Here is a 21947-nt window from a genome sequence, read left to right as displayed (position 1 = left end):
TTATTTATATCTTTTCAATTCCTACTATTAGCTCTCTCTCTCTCTGTGTATATATATATATATATATATATATATATATCTTCAGATTTTCAATCGTTCATAAAATACTTTTTATTCATCCACTCAAGTTCAAATACATTTTTTAAAACTTGTAGTGGATGACACTTGATGTTAATACAGTTTTTTTCAAATATTAATTAATTAATTAAATTTGCCCAGTTATTTGTATTTGGTCGCCAAGTTTGTCACCAATTTTGTAATTATTTAATAAAAAGTAATTAAAATATTTTTTTGTTGACCTACGTAAGAACTGACTTAAAAAATTTTGTTTTATATATTGTGTTTAATTGAATTGCTTATTATTTGAGCTTATGAAGTGAACAATGGAAGCTTTATTGCAAATTATATTAAGAAATATACATAACATATTGCTAATATTAGGGATAAATGTGCATAATCATTAAACTGGTTACTATAGAAAGAAATTTTTAAAAAAATTTTATTATGTAATATTTTATAAGAATAAAATGTCCCAGTTATTGTCGGAACATGGCAAATGCATAATACATTTTTCTTTAAACATAGTTATGTTTGGACGTTAAGAACCGTCGAGTACCTTCTATACCAGCATTTACATGAAGCCAAACTGGTGCGACATCGCATTCACACTCGTCCTCGGTTGTCGGAAGAAATCACTTCCACAGATATAAAAAATGCTCTATCACAACTTTCGACATACGACTATTGGATTATGTAATTCTAGTAGCTGGTGTTATTGAAATTTGATGGATGCATGATGGTGCTCTTCCACACGTCACCACGTGTTTAACTAATGCTGCTGTATAGTTATGAGAGATGATAAAATAATCGTCCCCCGTTACTGCACAGTTCCGTGACCACCACGATCCCCCGACCTTAATCCACTGAATTTCTGGTTATGGAGTTATCTAAAATCTAAGTTGCATTTTTCAAATCCACGAGATTCATCAGAATTAAGATGCCACGAAACACGACATTACTCAGATTCATTCCTCCTGCGATTTTACATTCGCTATTTTGTTGACGATTTCCCGCATTCAATACGTAATTGTCCGAGAAAATGGGAACGCTGAAAATTCGAGATTCCTATAAAAATTCCCCCTTATTCTTTTTTGTTCTTGTCAATGGTTGTTTACAACGCTCTTTGCAAACGTTTTAAGCCACTAATTCTCATTACAAGTTTATCATTCCAACACAATTTATGATTTTTCAATGTTCTATTCAATTTGTGCAAAACATTTGCTGCTGTTCAAAAAGTTTTTATTTTAACTGTAACAGCTCTCTTATTTTAAATCCTCCCAGTCCAGAGTGTATATCTTCAAATAATATTTATCATTTTCTTTAACCCTTTCTAGGGCCGTGGGAAGTATGCTTCCCACCAAATTTATCAATCTTTGTATCAAATTATGTAGGTTGGCATAAGTTCTGACAAATTTTCTTAGAAAGACAGAAACTTAGATGCTTCAGTTCTGTATCTCACACAATGATGTGTCTTGATTTGTTACTTAATTATTAATTAATTAATCAAATTAAATTTATCAAATAAGCTAAATGAATCCCTTTTCTTATTCTAATTTCAAGCCTAAAAATATTTTAACATAATATGGCTAGAAAAAAATGGCTCTTTAAAGGGTTAAATTAGTTGTTTCTTATCCTCCTTGGATTGAAAACCAATTTAAACCAAATCCAAGAGATCGAATCGCATGATAAGATTGTAAATTGACTCCCCTTCACAGAGGCACCAACACAGTCAATGATTTGAGGGGGAGAAGCGTTGACCGAGCAGTGACAAAAGGTATAAATCTTTTGGCCTCTGATGAAGAAAAGACTTTTTATATGGCCTGACCTTAGCCTAGATAAGAGCGTTTGAACATTCCTTGGACTGGTGTGCGCCAGACAAACCTGGACACCTACCGGCATACCAGTCATGCTCTGGGGGAATCCTCCATTTCGTTTTAGTTTTAAATTAGTTAAGTAGATGGACTGCTAAGGGCTGATATATTGTGGAATTGTTTTTAAGACTACCCTGTATTTGAAAAATTCGAAGTTACAAAATTTTTATTTTACTTGTTGACTAGTTCATTTGCATAATGTAGTAAAAAATATAAAATTTAGCTTTTTAAATATTTTTTTTTTTTTTTTTTGCTTGATTAGTAATGAAAAAAATGTAAGATAAAAATATGTTTAATCTATCTTGAAGAGTTTAGATATAAAATTAATTTGTTTCTCAGATATAATGAAAATAATTTTTTTTTATCCAAATTAAAAGTCTGCAATATATAGTATTTCAAATTTTTTTAAAAAAACATTTTTAATCCTTTTAAATTTATGTTTATTATTCATATATTTTATAGTTTTTCACAATTTTCTCTTTTTTAAGTATACATTTTTGTGTCAATTCATATTAAAATTGTTTCTGTTGTATTTCAAACCACGAGACTCATTAAGACAGTTTTAGCAAATGTTTATTACTCATGTTACAAATAAACATAGTATTTAGTATTATTCACAAGCTTTATTAACAATCTACAGCTTTAAATTCAAGCAAAAACTATCAAAATCTGTATGGACAAAGCTGCAAAACATCAAATGCATACAAGTTTCTGAACTGAATCTAAAATTGTTTCTTTTAAATGCACAAATAATTACACAATTTGTAACTTATTTTTTTACATTATTATAGAAACAGAAATAAAATGTCACATTATTCTCCTCAACAATGTGCATTAGTAAATTAATTGTTTTGGCATTTGCATATTTCAAATGAAATATTTGGGGGGGAAACCCAATGTTAGGTTTGTCTGCAATATTGTTATAATATATAATAATATACAATTAACACAGCTGCCTTTCTTAAGCATTACATTGGCAAAACATTTACCAAATAACATTCCAAAATAGTTGCTCAAAAACAAAATTAGTACATCTTCATTGAATATAAGCCTTATAAAACCATCTTTTAATGGGTTATATCTGTACAATGTCTATTAAAACATTTTGACTTATCCAGTATGTATTCAATTTTCACAATAAGCAAGAAGATTGCGTTAAAAATATAGTTTCCCAAATAGAAAGTTAGCTCCCTTCTCAAACCATCTGTGATGTTTGTGGTGTTTCAGTCATCATGACTTTGGTTACAAAGTGGACAATTGCACTTGCTGGCTGGTCGGCATCATGTTCAGCAAAAAGATGGCATTGGTTGTCTGTCTGGCTGGTTGGTTTTCGAGCCACAAATCCAAAAATTCGACTGCAAAATGAAATGTTTTATTAATTATATCCTATATATTTAATATATATTATGTAATATAGCTTTTTTAGATGTCTGGGCGAAAAGATGACTAATTTAAATTTCAATTTATTTTTCCATGGGGTATGGGTTTGTACCTGCTGAGACGTGTCTGTCAGACACAAGGGGAAAGTGTGAAAAGTTTTTCCTTTAGTACTGTTACTAAAAGATTCTTTCATGGATTTGTTAGATATGTGTCAATTTAGAAAAAGAAAACGGGTATCTTTAAAAGTAATGCATAGGTTGTTAGGGTTTTTTATCCCTATGCTTGGAGGATAAAAGCATAAGCAATTTTTCAGAGTGCATGTAAGAGATAATTAAATGAAAGGATCAGGAAATAAGAAAATTTTAGGGCAAAGTAATATGATCTAATTTAAGAAAAAAGTGTTAATAATTAGAATATAAATTAAGAAATATCATTACATCTGTACATTCTAGGACATGATGTAAAATAAAATATACCAAGTGACTAAAGATTTAAAAAGAAAACAACTAATTAATAGCTAGAGTTTTTTCAATATCACAGTTACCGCAAGAAAGTGAACACACCAACTTTTGTTATTTATTTTCAAATATAAAATTAATACAGCTATTAAAATAGATGAATTAAATAATAAATTACCATGTATTGATAGGCACACCATCCTCATTTGTTTGGGTCCATTTGCGACCTTCCAAGTCCAATCCACAATGGCTAATTGATTTCACTGGGTAATGACGTCTGAAGAATAATCTGAAAAATAAAGCATAAAGTTTGATGATTACTTGAATTTTCGATGGGTAAATTTTTATTTCTTTTAAGTATGTAATATTCAGATTTATACATTGTTAGTGCCTATTGATCATGAAAATTATATAAAAATACTCAAGTACCATTGCTGACTTTGATCAACTCAGTTCCAATCACAAAGAATTCTGATAAAATTTGGACATGGGAAAATGTTTCTAACTTTTGAGACAAATTACTGAATTAACATGAAATCCTTTAGTTTTTAAAGTTTGTATGAAGTTAGAAGAAATAATTATTTAATGTTTAAAATTCAAAAAATTTGGCGAAGATGCAAATCTAAAATATATCTAATTTTAGTAATTAGTTTCTTCATTTAAATAATTGAATAGAAGAGCTATTATACATAAGCTTGGATTTCCTATTCTTAAACAGATTTTTTTTGTACACATGCAACAAATTAGTGCATTTCAATGGAAGGCTTTTGGTTTTAGAAATTTCACAGCACTTACATAGACAATGGATAAAAAAATTAATTTACGATATTCAGCATTGGAAAGCAGTATTTTTTTCCTCCTAATGAACTTAAGATTTTTCTATTTTAGCAAGATTTTTTCTCATTGAAATATTAACAATTGAACAAGTTTTGATTTAATTTGGCGGAGTCTTAACTTGAAGGTGCATAATGGATTTTATATCTGATTTCAGTAGAATTCCTTTGCGTTTGCACATTAAGAAATGTTACAAAGACATTCTTATTTGGTGGTGAGTAGAAATCTGGAAAGTGGAATATACCCTGAAAAATTGTTTTCATCATTTGATGGTAGTTTAAAATAATGAGGCTCATTCTGACTAGTTCTTATATAGTTTTAAAACTGAATTAATATTAATATAAATTATATACTCATTGCAGTGGAGAAAATGTGATTCGTTCTGCAAGCATTCTGCTACTATATTCTCATAAAATTTATCTTTCTCCCTATTGAGAAGAGATTTCAGGCAATAGTGATTTACCCACAATTTTATGAACTTTTTTTTTCATTTAAATCGGCTATCAAAAGTATTTAACCAATTCTGATGTGTAGATAGAGGATAAAAAATTTATTCAGGATTTCTGTAATCAATTATCTTTAGTTGAAATGCTTAAAAAAATAAAGTCACTAATGATTTTATAAAACTACAAACTTTGTTCCTTGACTTACTGATATTCAAAATAATGCAGCAGAACTTACTTCCTTGTATTGTCTGTCAGAGTGATTCCTTGGTTGGATACTTTGAAGTGCACTGGAACTGCGGAAGGTAGAGGTTTCTTGGCTAATGCTTCTGTCACAGCTTTCTTGACAGCCTGAGGGCCTGTCAGGGATTCCATCTCCACGGAAGTCAAATACAGAACTGTGCAGGCTAATAAAAAGGTGAGTAAATTCAATAAAAACACAGCTTTAACAGAGTATTAAAAAAAAAGAATTATTTTAATTATTTTTCTACCTTTAAGTATTCATTTATAATTTATTATTATAATTCTTATGAAAGCTTGAAATCAATTTTACTCAAATTCACTGCTAGGTAGCATTACTTGCATGAGATCAAAATTGAATTAAATGAATTGATTACCTGATAATTAGGTTCTGAAAATATTAAAACAGTGCATTGCCACTGACAGTGCACAAATATACAAAATTTAAAAACTCACACATCAGGAAGTGAGTGAGAAATTGATTACTAAATTCCAAGGAAAAGTAATAAATTCTAATTAAATAGGTGTAAAAGTATCCAAGTCTTTAAAATACATTTTTATCCATTATAAATAATAATTCATACAAGTTAACATTTAACATTTTCTAATCCTTTTCAAACATTTAAAGTATCAAGTATTATTAATCATTTTTTTCTCCTGCAAATATGTAATTAGTCGTGCATGAATGTTGAAAAACAAGTTTAAGTTAATCTGAAATTACAATCTGAAAATTCAAATTATGAAATTGATATAATTTTTTTTCAAAGGATATAAATAAAAATTTATAATTTTCAAAAACTATGTTTTGGAAATAAAGAATAAACAAAGGAATATTTAACAAATCCATGAATTTTATTTTTTGAATAATGTCAGTTTAATAATTAAAATATTTTGTAAAACATTATTTTTAAATGAATGATAATATAATGAATAAAGTGACAGTTTTTAACTATATTAATTATTTTCAAAAGATCTTTTATTAAAATTAGACTTCAACACTAAAAAATAATTACTAGTTACCTGCTCCTTGTTCTAAAAGTGAGTCATTATTTTTGGCTTGTTCATCAGCATCTGGCATCAAATCTGGAAGAAAATATATATACAATGTAAATTAGTTTTCATCAATATTTAATAAAAAATTTAAAAAAATCATGTAAGTAGTAGTATATAATACAATCTGAATGAAACATGTTGTTCATTTCAGCATGCTATCAATTTTTAGAAATTAATAAAAATTTACAAAAACAAAGACTTGGTAGAAAATGTCTTCCACTTTCAAAATCTAATAAGATGACTATGCACTGATTATCTGAAAATTTTTTAAACAGTATAAAATAAAACAGTAAAACCTATCAAGTTTTAAATCAATGTTAATTTATTTTGTTTCTCCATGGCTTTTTAATTAAAATATTGTATATTGGGGCATTTATTTTTGAAATAAACTATTAAAGGAAATTATCTTTTTTGCATGAACCAGACTTGAATTTACAGCATCGTTACTAGAATTACAATGAATTAACTTGATTTATATATAACTATTGAATATAGAAGAAATTTGAAACTAAAAAAAACCAAATACTTGGATGAAAATACTTTCACAATAATAACTTGAAACAACATTTTATTTCAGAAAATAAAAATAAATTATTTTTAAAACTTGTTTCAGTAGAAATACTTATTAAAATTTAATAGATAGCATATTACCACAAAACTTATGGTATGAGCAAACAATTTTTATATAAAGTATTTTAATAATTTATTAAATGTCTAGCAATTAATAAATTACTGAAAACTTTTAATGACTTTGATGTATATTCTATGTCAAAAGGGAAGTAAAATATTTTATTAATTTCTTAAATGACTAGAAATATTATGCAAAAACTGAAATAATACTTTTAATATTTTAAAAAATTTATAAAAATTAATACTAACAAACCACTAAGCAAATATTCTACTTTACAAATAATTTATTTTATATGATTTGATTTCAAGAATCTTTTCATTATTACTACTAAGTAATCTTGTAAAAATTTTTTTAACTTGCCTTGTTCTGGCAATACCAATCGGCAAGGCAAAGCCAATGGTGTGATTGAATGCTGATAAACAAGAGCAGACAGACTTCCTATAAAAGACATAACAAGAATAATCTTTCAAATAAGCCAATACATTTATGATCGTTTCAGTTACTATGCTTCTACAAGTACTTTTACGACTTACCAAATGTTGGCTCATTTTGGCAACCTTTCAAACGAACACCTTTTGAAGTTGTTTCAATCAAAAAGTGACGAACAAGTTCATTAGATGGATCTCCTAGAAATGTAAGTACATTAATTGGCATGATTTTAACGGCAATAATTTAATTCTGAAATTTCACATCAATCAAATATAAGTTTTTCAGTGCTAACTTCTTTTTAAAACTAAATATGATAACTGCATATTTTTTACTTCATATATTTCAATGTTTCTTGCTTTAAAACAATATTAAAGCATATATGTGCTGATATTTGAAAAATAACATATGGGAAATCCTTATTAAAATGTGTAAGTTAAAAGGAAATTACCTGATTTATTAATAGGTACATTAGGTGGAGGTGTGGCCACTTTCAAGGCTAAGCCATATGCACCAGGAAAAGAATTACTATCTCTGATAATAAAAGTTCCAGGAGCTTTATCTTTCAATATATTTATAGCTGCAAAAAGAAAAACGAGGTCAATCATTAAAAAGTAATATCGGAATATAATAACACTCAATATCAATTAATATAAATTTAAAAAGTTAATGTAAAAAGACATTGTCACTTATATCTGTAATGTTAGGATAAGAATTTCTCAAAATTTTAAACAAATTGCAATAGCATAATTCATACAAAGAATTAATGACTTGTTCAAAGTTTCAGTAAATTATATTCTATAGCATAAAATAGATGTATTAGTAATACATTAACACTGTTATTATGTATATTACATCTGTCTAGGCATGATGTTTTTGTTTTTACCATAATTACATGAAATAAAAACATTCTAATCCAACTGATGTTGCAGAATATGAAAACCAGTAGTATTGTCAGGAAGTTGAAACTTCTATATCTGCTGCAGAATTTTTTAAAAAATTTAAGTTAAAATAATTAATTTTTTTAAAACTATCAATGGCAATTTAATATACCTAGACAAATTAATAATATTAAGTCATTTTCATCTATAAACAGAAATTAAACAATAATCAGCTTACCTTCTTCCCTAGATATATTTGGCTTGTACCAGTATTTTGATGTATCTTTCACAAACATGGGATGGTGATGAATTACTTCAGAAGACTCTGAAAATTAAATTTTATATCATTCTTCTATAAGGTAGGCTACTCAGAAATTCATTTCCCTATCAAAGTTTCAAATGAGTAATGTATTCTATTTCTACATGTTGAAGTACATGCAAATCAATATTAAACAATCAATAATGCTCATAAATAAGTAGTATATTTTTATTTAAAGTTTGAATATCTCTAAATTAAAATATAAAATAAAAGTTGTATATAAATTATGTTATTTTAACCTAGTAATAACAAGCTTCGTTACATAGTATCCAGTTAAATGGCTAAACACTAATAAAATTTAGCGATTGTACTAACAAAAAGTGAATGCAATAACATTATTAAAAAAAAAAAAAACAATGGACTGTTTTGATAAATTTCTTCTTGCAGGTAATAATTCTCTATTATGTTCTAATTATTAACATCTTGGCTTTTAATGCTATCTATAGCGTGCATTCTGAATGATAGCTAATCACAATCCCAAACCATAGTATGGCTGTGCTGAATACTAAGGGTAAGGCAATCAGATTAAGGTAAAAAATAACAAAATCAAACATAGAAGTCTGATGATCTGATTCTGCATACTGTGAGTAAATTTCAATTGATATAATATAACATTGAAATAATTCAATGAAAAGATCAATTTCCTTTCCTATGTAATAAAGCAAATTAAAAATTCTTTACATTCAATAATATTAGCATGTTTCTTTGACAAAAGTTGTATTGATATACCTAATTTTTTTAGTATATCAATACAACATCTGAAAACAAGATCTTTTTCTCACCATTGAGGGAAACCATACTTGATGGTCTCGATTGACCATAATAGACACTTGGTGAACTCTGACCGTTTGTACTGCTTGGCCTTTGCATTGCAGAGAAATCATGATGCATGTTCTGTAGAGTGGCAGGAGATGGACTACGATCCTTACTAAAGGATGAAATAGAATTCATTAATTTATGAGATAGAAAAATTTAAGATGTTATCTGTAATTTTTAAACTTCAGTTAATCGCAATAATTTTTCTATTAAAAATTCAAATTCTTTGAAATATAGCAAAGAATTATACCCCAGTATAATGCAATATCAATTTTAAAGTAATCATTAAAATGTTTGAAATTAAAAGCTGGTGTTAAGTATATATTACAAATGACTATTATTCTTCTAAAGAATTCTTGCAATATGTGATGTATCCTTTTTTTATGTTTTATCACATTATGATTTAGTGGCAATTATTTACATTTTGAGGTTTTCTTGATACATTTGGGCATCTCTTTAAAATTTTTATTCCTTTTATCTCCTGGAAATACACAAAAATGATTTTAAGAGGCATTTCAAACCATACTGAAATGCACACTTGCTTTTTTTTTTTTTTTTAATCATTTATGTATTTTTTTAAACTTATTCACATCAATGCTGAATTTATTTGTTCCAAAGCAAGGATAACCTAGAAGTACAATGTTTCTTCCTTTCTATCTTTCTTTTTTGTGATATCAATTTATACTTATTAATATACAACTTTATTGCCAAAGAGAAATGTAATGCTAAAATTACTACGAAATTGTATACAAGATTTTCACTCACAAGACAAATTCATTTTTAGAGAAAATGCTTGCAATTAAATGCAAAAACTACAAATATTTTAAATGAAATGCACTGTTCTATAAATTTTTGTTCTAAAATTTGTTCTATAATTTTTAAATATGGATTATACTAAGAATTCTTCTAATTTCAAATGCAATCTACTTTCGCCAATTATGCATGCTGTGAAAAATTCAATAGCTCAAATTCATAGTTTGTAAACAAATAGGAAATATTTTTATTTCTTGATCTCAAAAAGAATATACATTTCTTTTTTAATTTTTATATCAAAAAGTATTAAATTTTATTTTGCTGAATTGATTTTTTTACACTAAAAATATATGAAATTCATTAAAACAACTATTAATAACACCAATAACAAAATTTCTCTGTTTCTATATCAAACTAAATTAAGTGCCTAAATGTTTAAAAAAACATATAAAATCATTCTCAAGTAAATTCAATAAAATATTGAATACCAACAGAATCATGCAACTCTCATGCATCCAAGAAAATATCATGCGAAACTTACGTCCAGTCTGACTCAATTAAACAGGACCATCTACGGCTATTCATTTTATTATATGTATCCCTCATAGCTAATCTGTAGCTTTGCGAGAAGCTAGTTAGTAAAAGTGGGCGGGTGTTAGTATAAAAAGGAACTGATTCCACTTCAAAGAGTCAAAATAATTATTAGTAAATCTTTTTCTTGATTAGTAAGTTAAGTAGTTAGCATTCCAATAATTTGAAAGGCAAATCTTTACAACATTATAGTGTAGTTCCATTAATCTATTATTAATTTATTATATTCAGGAATTTTTTTAAAAAATATAGCACTTTATAAATTGATATAAATTAGTTAAAAATATTTTTTAAATTAAATTTTGTGATAGAATTTTTTGAACATGCAAATGTAAACACCCAATGTTTATGTATGATTATTTAACAAAAATATTAATGACTTTTTAATATAATATATTTTACATATAGGTAGATTTCTTAAATAATAAAAATATATATTGATACTATGCATATGCTAATTACATTTTGAAAGTATGCACAGTATGAAATAAAAAAAAAAAAAAAAGATGAAATTGATTTAAATTAATTCATAAAAAGTAAAACTCCATTTTTTTAAATGCAGAATTTTATACTTTTTAAATACAACTTTAATATATGAAATGATAAAAAAAAAAGCATTTTAATTTTTATTGCTTACCGTGACAGCAGAGGGCTCTTTGGTGGTAGAGTTGAACACGTTGGATCTAAAATAAAATAAATAAATAAATAAAAATTACACCAAGGTTATTTTGGCTTTATTATAAAGTAAACTTGCACATCTACAAAGTTCACTAAAATTAAATAATAGACAGAATTATGTAAAAAGGTGGGAAAAGTGTGATCTAAAAATTTTCAACTATTTAGGTCTATAAAACTAATATAAAGAATGCATTACATTTCTAAATTGCACAAAAGTTTCAAATTTAGTAAATTAAATGGAAATATAACATAATAAGTATTTGGATTTATCGATAACTGATGGTAAGAATGTACTGATATTACAATCTGAAATCATTAGCTAATTTTTTTTGTCAGATAAATTTAAAGAGGTTATGATTCTGTACAATTCAGCACTTTAAAAAAAATGTATAATAAGTTGAAATTCTCCCTCTCAATATGAATTACAGGAGAAATCATTATGGTTAAAAGAGAGAAAGAAAAAATTCTAAATGGAGTTTTTAACTTTTTTTTTTTACAACAAAAAATCATCCACATGATTTACATTTTTTTAAATTTATTCAAATCCCCCTCCTAAATAATAATATAAATGATGATAATAATAATTAAAACAAGAAATTTTTATTACCTTGATTTTGATAGGGTGTTCCCGGGGGTACAGGGAAAGCTGGAGTAACAGGTCTATCCATTCTGGAAGGACTGCTAGGGGGGCTTGATCCGATGACTGATGGTGACCAAGATGAACCATCAATTGTGTAGCTACCCTGTAAATTCATACAAAAATATAATTTTTGCCCATTTACATAAAATAATTAGGATCTTATATAAACTATAAAAATATTAATAGAATACAATCTGAAAGATAATAATAGTTTACTTTCTGAGAAGCTGGTGTAAGCAATTGCACATTAATATTATGTTAGAAACTTTTATGACAAATGCAATTTCAGAAATTTCTTACACTCAAATTAAGATTTTATTCTAAAATTTTAAGAAAAAGTAATGTTTAAATTTTAAGTCCTGAAGTATTATACCTTGTTAGGAGTAGACTGATAAGGCAGAGGTGAACCACGAGCATCTCGTGGACTGTTAGTTGAACTCGAGGAAACTGACAGCTCTTGAAGAGTTCTTTCAAGTTTATCAAGTTTGGCAGCACCTAGAAGAAAAAAAAAATGAACATTTTAGCAAGCCTTAGAGAGTAATGGCTATTAAATAACTTATATTAAATTTTATTTCATTTTCTTGGAATAGGATATTTTTCAGCAAAACTAATTTATATTATTTGGCAATTTAAATGATATATATGAGAAGTAAAACTGCATGCAAAGAGGCACAAGCACAACATTTAAAACAAAATGAGTGATAGTTGTATTGGATTAACTATTGCTTACAATTAACAACTGTAGAGTAATGGCCAAGTCGAAAAAATGGATATAAAAAGAAATTTGTTGCATTTAATGTTAAGAATCTTGATAATGTTATGTATCTTGATAAAAAGAAACATAGAAACAGCTCAAAAGAATAATATGATATCAGAATTTCAAAAGCGTTTTCTTTTATTAATTAATTTTACCAGATTTGTTAAAACAAATCAAATGTGTGATGTGTAATTTATAAAAGAAGTAAAATAATGATATTTTAAAATTAGAAAAAAGCATTTTTCATAATGTGTAGCAATTTTTATCATGAGGATGTTATTTATAGATATAATTAAGCCTAAACATTAAAACTACATTTAGTAATTCCTATTAGAAGTAAAATAATGTATTTAAAAGCATTTAATAATTAAAATATGAGTTATAAGAGAAGTGAAAACAAATATTTACTACAATCGCATGTTCTATCTTCTAGATCTGTATGTAAAATAAATCATAGCATAATTTTTCTAAATACTTTTCTTAATACTAAAAAAAGCTTAGTTTAAGGTAATAATAATATGCTTATTGCATTATATGATGAATGGATTGATATATAAAATAATATTAAAATGTAATATTTTTAAAAAATATCGATATAATTTAATATAATAAATAAATAAGTATATTATTAATCCTAAGAATATATTATAATTTAAATTATTATACAATTGTAATTTATTTACAAAACATGAAAAAATATAATTTACTGCAAAATAAAAAATAATGCAAATGCAAAGATATGATTAAGGGCAATAGCTGTATTATTTATTATATTTCATAATACTGTTTATTTCAAAATTAAAAAAATAATAGTAATAATAGTAACATCCATATACTTGGATCAGGTGTTGTATTCTGTTTATTTCCAGAATTGGCTAAGCCTAGAAGCCCTGGATCCGAAAAGTCAGGTTTAGGCGAATACACATTTCCATATATTGTTGATGATGCAATTACATTGTGAGGAGAAGTACGATTGCTAGCAATCTGTTCTTTGGCCAGTTGATGGGCCTTCCTGGTAGCAACAAAAGGTCTTTCCCGGTCATATGAAGTGTCAGAATTTTGTCTGGTAAGAGTTTTACTTTGACTCTGAAACTGTGGGTATCTGCAAAATAATAATAATAATAATTTAAAATTTTGAAAATTAAAATATATTTAAAATTTATATACAAATTATTTTTTGTATTCTATAAAATCTAAATCCTGAAGTAATGTTAAAGTGCAAAATGTAAAAATTAAATCAAGATTTTGACGTATAATCTTTGTTGAGGATTAGAAAATATCAGTGAGCTTTATAATTAGTTGTTGCAATATCAAATTTAGCAAGCAGCATGTCTTATAATGTATTGTGACTGTAGTAGGAAACTGCTTACAAAAATAATGGGTAGGGAAAACTGGAAAATGCACAATGTTCTCTTTTTCTATTAGAATAAATAACTTACTTATGTTTAGAAAGATTGTTTAATAGATTATTAATGCGCCTTCTCAGTGTATTTTTGTAGATCTATAGGCTAGACACAACTAAGAAAATTAAAATACAAGAATTTTCTTTTGCTTTTCTAAATTTATTTATAATTTAATAAATTATACAATTAAATTAAAGATGATTTCACATAATTACAGCTTTTTTATATTTTTCTGATTTTGAATAATTATGGAGAACATCTTAATTAATAGTCATAATATAAAATATAGGTTAATAATTTTCAAAATGTATTTGTATTTAAAAATTGTAGATAATTAAAACACTTGATGATGTTTAATACAATTATAGAACACAAAAGATTGATTATCTTTTATACAATTAGGTAAAAGTAATCTATATCTGTTAAAATTATGGCTTTGTTTCTTATCATTTAATGAGTGATATTACTGAAAATTAAAAGAATGTTTGCTCTAATTTCAAAGGAAGACAAACTTATAGAGATAGAATACCATGGATTACCTCAGCGGTCAGTATTGAATCTATTATTGTTTTCTCCATATATTACTGGTATTGAAAAGGTAATCAGTAACTACTGTAACATGGGACTTTTTGCCGATGACATCATCTTGTGGCATTCTGCCTCTAACATACGGAGAATTGAATCTAACCTCAACTCTGCACTTACTGAGGTATATGCTTTTGCTAAAATACATAAACTGACTTTCAATACCTCAAAGTCTTTGGTTACTTTCTTTACTACCAACAGATGGCTTTATAACTACCAAATAAGTGTCTTTATGAATGGCTGTCAATTAAATTATGCAAAAAATGCCAAATACTTGGGCTACGTTCTCGACCAAAAGATACCGAGCAACAGACATATAGAGGCTCTTGCAAATAAATGTAGGAAAAGACTCAACATACTTAAATATATTTCCGGATAAGACCAGGGTGCAGATGCTAATACAGTGAGAACCACCTACATCTCTTTGATCAGACCAATTCTAGAGTATAATTTCCCAATTTACTTTTGTACCTCAAAAGCTAACTAAGACAAACTTGAAAGAGTGCAATTTAGTACTTCAAGAATAATTACTGGCCTTCGTAATAGCTGCCTTAATGATATTGTACTGTATGAGTTATCTACCACCTCTTTCTCTGAGAAAAAGTCGCTGTCTTTCAAAATATTACAACAAGCTCTTTAGCTACAATGATCAGCACAGAACTTCTGTTTATCTTCATTCATGTCATAATAATAAGTGTTCAAAAAAACTCAATCCATATTCCTTTGCAAAAGAGATGGGTCTACCTTCTGGAGATGTGGAACCACATTCCTTAACGCTTTATTGGAATTTTAAGTTTGATCCTGATCGAATTCATTTCCATACTAATCTCTTGGCCAAGGTTAGCAAAAATTAAGAGTTACCTGAATTTACTAAACAAATGTCTCAGGAAACAATTCATAGCATTCCTTTTTCGGCTCTGAAAATGTACACTGATGACAGTAAGGAAGATGGTGGCATTTCTGGTAATGGCGTGCACATTGAGATTTCTGAAGGAGCTACTGATATTTTGAGTAGAAATCCTGACAACTATTCTGTATTCAGGTGCAAACTTATTGCAATCTATAAGGGATTTCAATATATCGACACGTCCTCTGAAATTGTCTTCAGGGAAATTTGGATTTTAACGAAGAGTCGTGTCTCTATACAGCCCCTTTCTCATTGTACTTATTGCCAGGCTCTCCGCAGAAAACCTCTATACACTTTCAGTGGGTTCTCTCACATGTTGGTTTAAATGGTAATGAGATAGCCGATAGCTAAGACAGCCTCAGCTTTTTTTCAATGAACTGCATTAATATGTATATGATAAAATTATAGCTTTGTTCTTATCATTTGATACATGATATTACCGAAATTAAAGAAATATTTGCTCTAATTTCAAAGGAAGACAAGCTTATGGAAATACAATACCATTTTTTTGTCCAAATAAAATTTTGAATCGTTACTTTTTACATATATAAGATTTTTAAAATATATTTAGTGTTTTTCTTATAACTTTAAAATAGGAAATTTTAAAATGAAAAGCATTTTAAAAAATTTATTTTGTTGCGGCAGTGTATGGCTAAAAATAAAGAATTATTGAATAATAGCAAACTATTTTTTCTATAATATTTTTTTAATTAATTTGAACATACACTGATAATCACTTTTTGTTTTGTTTTTCTGAACTAATAATGTGAAATACAACTTTTCATAATTATATCTGTTAACAGAGATTACAATAGAGACAAAAATTTTCAATGAAAAATAATTAATTTTTCTTTTCAATGAACTCAATATGTAAAAAATAATTAGCAATCAAATAAAAAAACTTAAGAGTATAAGCTTAATTAAAAAGAAACTGCTTAAAAATTAATGCTGTATGTTTTAAAAATGAATATTCTACTTTACCTGTATCGAGTGACATCTTTACTACTGCTTCTTTGAGGAAGAATAGGTGAGGATGGGGCACTGGTATTTCTATACACAGGAGGTTTAGTAGGCTGTGTCTGTGAAGTAGATGTATGACCATTGTATGTATGTACATGTAAAGGCAAAGTGTAGCTAAGGCCCTGTAATTTTGAAGATTATTAGTCAACAGTTTTCATTAGAAAAATAAATACATCATCATGGAATTATAAAATAAGAAGTATCTTTGGATAATAAAATATATCCCTCCCACCCCAAAAATATGTACTATCAAATTTGCATATATTAGGTCAAAAATGCTTCAATATAAGAAACAATTAAATTATATGTAAGCTGCCAATGAATCATTTATTACAAACAAAAAACTTTGAAGATGCTAAAAGAAAGAATGTTTGAGAACATGTTTAAGGCAATTGATTAAAGTTTTGAAAAAGGAAACTTGCATGATGGGTTTATGAAGGTTTATTTGCATAAAAAGAAAAGGAAAATGAAAAAATGGCCGATCTTTTTTTTTTTTTTTTTTTTTTTTTTTACAAAAATCAAGATAATCTAAACGCTCTTAATTATCTAGTAAAAATAGAGTAGACAATAGAATTCCCAAATGAAATGGTTGAAAAGTCCAAATATTTGTCATAGATTATATAAATATAAACTGTTTGAAAATGAAATCACAGATAAAAAGAAATAAAGTCCCACTGTTTGGTTGATGTTATAATAATGCTTAGATTTATGCAATTAACACTTTGCACTCGGAAAAGTAATTTGATGCATAATTAATCACTTTGTTTATTGCTCCAAAAAATAAATAAATATATATATATAATTATTTTAAGTTTAATTTCCCGAAAAATTAATCTACAACTTTTTACCATTCTGTAAGTACTTTTTAACAATCAAAATTAAAAAATAATTAAATAAAGCATCAAATGGTGTACCGTCTTGAATGGTGCCTTATAATTTTAAAGGAATTGGTCATCAGTAAACGTAATTCAACTTTTCAAAACAACAGAAATATGGCAATTTAAAAATCAAATGCCATTTAAAATGTTTGATTGCCAAGGATTTCTTAAAATTATTTCTTTTCTTTCTTAATCTTGATTTAAGCAATGGCAAGAGAAAACAGAAGGAAGGGAATAGATGACTAAGCACCAATCCAAGTAGACAAAATATCATTGTTCTTTTGTCACTTTATAAAGCCATACATGAAAAATATCAAAAAATTCATGTTCTCATTTTTGTCAAGCCACTGATAATGATTCAGGATGAAAAAGCAAAACAATATATATATATATATATATATATATATATATATATATATATAATAGCCCAGGTGCCATTTAATTTATACATACCCCTATGATAGTAAGCCAAACTAATCAAAAGAATGCTGTTATTTATAATGATTTAATTATAATACATAATGTAAATAGATAAGGCATGATTACAAACTATTCACAAATTTTATAATTATAGTAAATCTTAATACCTTTGAAGGAGATGTTTCTCGAGAGGAAGATGAAAAATCTAATCCCAGACTAATATCTTCAAATGATTCCCCATTGGCGAGTGGTTTCTTCTGTGTTCGTCTTAATTCATCCAATAAAAGCTGCTCCTTCTGATGTCTATCATCCCACCCACGCCCTTCTTTACGGGCTTTCAACTTGTCTTGCTGCCTCTGAAGCCAGGAGAAGGAAGGACCATCTCTGTACCTATTTTTCGAGAATATTTAATCCAATATTTTGATAAGTTGAAATAAAATCAAAAGATTAAAAAGTTTAATTAATTTTTAACATTGGGATGATGTTTAAATAGACCAGTCAAATGATTGAATAAGTAAAATTTACTTCCCGCCTTACAATTATACAATTTTAACACTAGCTTCGATAATGCTTGCAAAATATCAAAAAAAAAATTCTAATGCTCAAAACAGTAAAATTAAAAATTTCTTGAATAATTTATTTCAAATTTATGAAAAAATTAAGACTTGGTTTTCATTTTTAGCTTATTACCAACAGTTTTGAAATGTTGTAAATGATTAAAATGCAGATAGATTGAATGAAATCAACAATGAACTAACCATTCAGGGGAAGAAGAAAAAATGAATGGGCAATGTTTGAGATGAAGAGAAATAAGACTGGTCTCAAATCACTATGCTGATGAGATAGCCTTTATATGGAGTTAGAATATCTTATTCTACATATCGATTTTATTAAAGGGGTATTTCACATAAATTTTTAGTTAATTTAACATGCAACTCTTTCATAAAAAAAATAAACCATATATTTTATGTTTTGAAAAAACAGCCACTTCTGTGATTGACTTTTTTTTGGAAGAGGTAATTTTTAATTGCAATAGAGTAATCCTAAATTTTATAGTAAGCCATTAATGTGTTTAAATTTTTACATTTAAGCCTTTGGAAATAGATATTTCTTGCATTTTCTCATTCTTATAATGTTAAAAAGAATGTGAATATCAATCACAATATGATTAAAGAAACTTAAAACAGAAATGCTAATACCAGTGTACAAATTTCAATATGTTTTCTAAATACTTTCAAAGAGATATAAGCATTTCATAATCTAATTTATAGCGCAGGGCTATGAAAGTGCAAATGGCTAATCACTTTTATTGAAATTCTTTTAGTTTATAAATGTTATTTATTTTACCAACAAATAAACTGTTTAAGAACAATTCTTAAAGAAAGAGTTGAAGAACAAGGGGTTTTTTTCCCCTCCTCCTTAATGATTGCAGATATTTTTGTCTCTTAATTTTATTATTGTGTCAATAATATAAAACAGTATCTGGTGAATGAAATATACACATTTTCAAACAATTCACCCATCAATAAAACTTAATAAATATTTCAAAAATTTTGGAATATGAAATGCATGATTTTCTAAAAAACAATTATATAAATTGATAAATAAAATAAGGAAATAAGTGAAAAATAATTTTTAAAAATCAAAAATGGAACTGATGAAAATATGAATCTTTACACAATTAAAGGTTAAACATCTGCTTACCTCTCAGACGTTCCTAATGGTTGATGTCCATCCGAAAGAAGTCTCTTTCTCTCACCAACTGGACTCTGTGCACTGTATGTGAAAGGGGATGCTGACTTTCGTGCATGGTACGGTGTATTCTCTTCATCATCAAAAAACACTTCTCTCTTCTGAGAATATGTCACACTCTCTATTGGTTTATAATTACTGCCAGAGAAGACTTGTTTGTTACCATTCACACTGATGATACTTGTTGGCACAGAGGTACTTCTTGGTGTAGCATAGTTTTCAGTTTCTATTGTGGTTGTAGTTATGCTAGAGAAATTTTGATTTTTAGGGGATGGACTGCTTAATGATGAAGTAAAGGGCCTCAGAGTGCTGTAGACAGGAGCATCTGGAATTGATTGGATTTCTTTCAACATTCCATGGACGAGTTCATCCAATTCTGCTTGTTCGTCTTTGAAATTTGAATATGGAGTTGTTCTTGACGTCGAGCGTTCAGATGGATTGTGGCTTTCGATATCTATAAGCCAAAAAAAAAAGGGAGCTTAATAGGGAAATTAAAGTTTAGAATAAATGAAATAATATTATTTGTTTGTTATATCTAGTTACTGCTGTAGTATTGTAGTTTGAAAATACAATGTATGATATCTAGATCCAATGTTCGACAAAAAATGTGTGAAATTATATTAAAACCATTTAATTTTGTAATAATATTTGTAAACAAAGCTACTTAAAACCTATTTGCATTGAATTATTTTAAAAGAATTTCCAGGCAAATGTATAAAACTGATTTTCTTTTATAAATTTATTTATTATTTATTTTGTACATTTTGAGTTGTAGAAATGGAGGTTTGAAATTTTTTTTTAAATGCAAAAAGGAATACTGAATGGAAAGGTATAAGAACCTTGCCTCACATGAAATATTTTGTTTTTAAGTAACAACTTAAATATACATATGGACGATTTATGCATTTAAACAATGCTATTTCTGAATTCATACAAAATATTTTTAATGTCATTGACATTTAGATATGGCAAATACTACAATGAAATATTAAAATTGGGCAAGTGCTTAATGTAAAATTTTTCAAATAATTTTTTTTTAATTATTAAGATCTATATTATGAACAAAGGTAATATAATGCTTTTCTTAATAGGAGAAAGTTACTTCTCACGTATTTTTAACAAATATATATCTATTTAATTTTTGCAGTTTTTAACAAAGTTACTGTCATATTTTTTTTTTTTTTTGTATTATTTAACATGTTGCTTCAGCATTAGACATGCAAATTTTATTAAATCATTCTTTTGTTCATATTAGATACTGATGCTAGAACTAATCTAAATATACATGCAATGAAATTTCTCAAATCTTATTAATAAATTGCAACATAAATTCCTTCTGATATTTTTTAAAATATCCGGACATGAATTTTGAAGTATGCATACAATGTAAAGTTCATTTTTATGAAATTTAGCCCTTTTATATATGATTTCATAGATCAAAGATATTTAAAATTGTATGCTTAAAAAATTATAACTTCGTTTTGATTTTGAATCAAATTAATATTTACATCTATATTAAAATTAAAATTTATTTAATTGTGGAAATTATCAGAATTAAATATCTTAACTTGTATCTTCTTTTTAAAAAATTTAAAACAATCACTTAAAAAAAAAGACCCTATTGTATTGTTGTATTTTAATTTTTTCATCCTTGTCATGATACAATATGCAAGTTATACAATCATTATATGTTAATATGTTACGATTTTAATGCAACAAAATAATAAGCATGCACTTGTTTATGACATTATCAAAGATTAGTATATTAAAAAGCTAGAGTTAAAACTCACCAACATTACGAATGCCAGAGCTAGATGAAATTCCAGAATCAATACTATGAGGCCCTTCAACATCATTAAAAGAATCCTGGTTCAAATGGGGATGGATCAATACATCTGTGTATTTCTTCTTTGTGACAGTAGCATACAAACTACCATCCAAAGGCCCTTCTGTATAAAGAACTACGATGAATAAGTTTGAGTTCCCCAGAACAGTTGGTTAAAAACAATTTAATTTTCTGTCATGATAAATATATATTTTGTAAAGAAAGAAGGATATTGCAAAATGATTGTCCCAGTTACACATGATAATAATTTCATTGTAGAGTCACGTTATCAAATAGATAAAGTAGGAAATTGCCTAGAGGCCCCA

At 27.0% G+C, this 21947-nt stretch overlaps 1 protein-coding gene across 11 annotated transcripts in view; it reads right to left on the bottom strand.

Moving 5' to 3' along the window:
- Positions 1 to 2487: 2487 nt before the first annotated feature.
- The window catches only part of LOC129965543 (tensin-1-like), a 474618-nt gene continuing 455158 nt past the window's right edge, over positions 2488 to 21947 (bottom strand). For 7 of the 11 annotated variants that reach the window (XM_056079518.1, XM_056079520.1, XM_056079521.1 and 4 more), the window contains 18 exons: positions 21587 to 21757; positions 19749 to 20250; positions 18212 to 18434; positions 16708 to 16868; positions 13668 to 13933; positions 12448 to 12569; positions 12042 to 12177; positions 11394 to 11439; positions 10707 to 10796; positions 9379 to 9524; positions 8516 to 8602; positions 7848 to 7976; positions 7504 to 7596; positions 7331 to 7408; positions 6307 to 6369; positions 5285 to 5453; positions 3948 to 4058; positions 2488 to 3286 (listed from right to left, as the gene is read on the bottom strand). In XM_056079518.1, coding sequence (XP_055935493.1) covers positions 3127 to 3286; positions 3948 to 4058; positions 5285 to 5453; positions 6307 to 6369; positions 7331 to 7408; positions 7504 to 7596; positions 7848 to 7976; positions 8516 to 8602; positions 9379 to 9524; positions 10707 to 10796; positions 11394 to 11439; positions 12042 to 12177; positions 12448 to 12569; positions 13668 to 13933; positions 16708 to 16868; positions 18212 to 18434; positions 19749 to 20250; positions 21587 to 21757 — 2753 coding nt within the window. In that variant the 3' untranslated portion in view covers positions 2488 to 3126. The remainder of the gene's footprint in view (positions 3287 to 3947; positions 4059 to 5284; positions 5454 to 6306; positions 6370 to 7330; positions 7409 to 7503; positions 7597 to 7847; positions 7977 to 8515; positions 8603 to 9378; positions 9525 to 10706; positions 10797 to 11393; positions 11440 to 12041; positions 12178 to 12447; positions 12570 to 13667; positions 13934 to 16707; positions 16869 to 18211; positions 18435 to 19748; positions 20251 to 21586; positions 21758 to 21947) is intronic. The other 4 variants (XM_056079519.1, XM_056079522.1, XM_056079523.1 and 1 more) reach the window with 3 other exon arrangements.

The sequence above is a fragment of the Argiope bruennichi genome, chromosome 4 (genome assembly GCF_947563725.1).
Source record: "Argiope bruennichi chromosome 4, qqArgBrue1.1, whole genome shotgun sequence".
Classification (NCBI taxonomy): Eukaryota; Metazoa; Arthropoda; class Arachnida; order Araneae; family Araneidae; genus Argiope; species Argiope bruennichi.
Note: the sequence above shows the minus strand (reverse complement) of the source record. Positions and strands in the feature narration are given on the sequence as shown.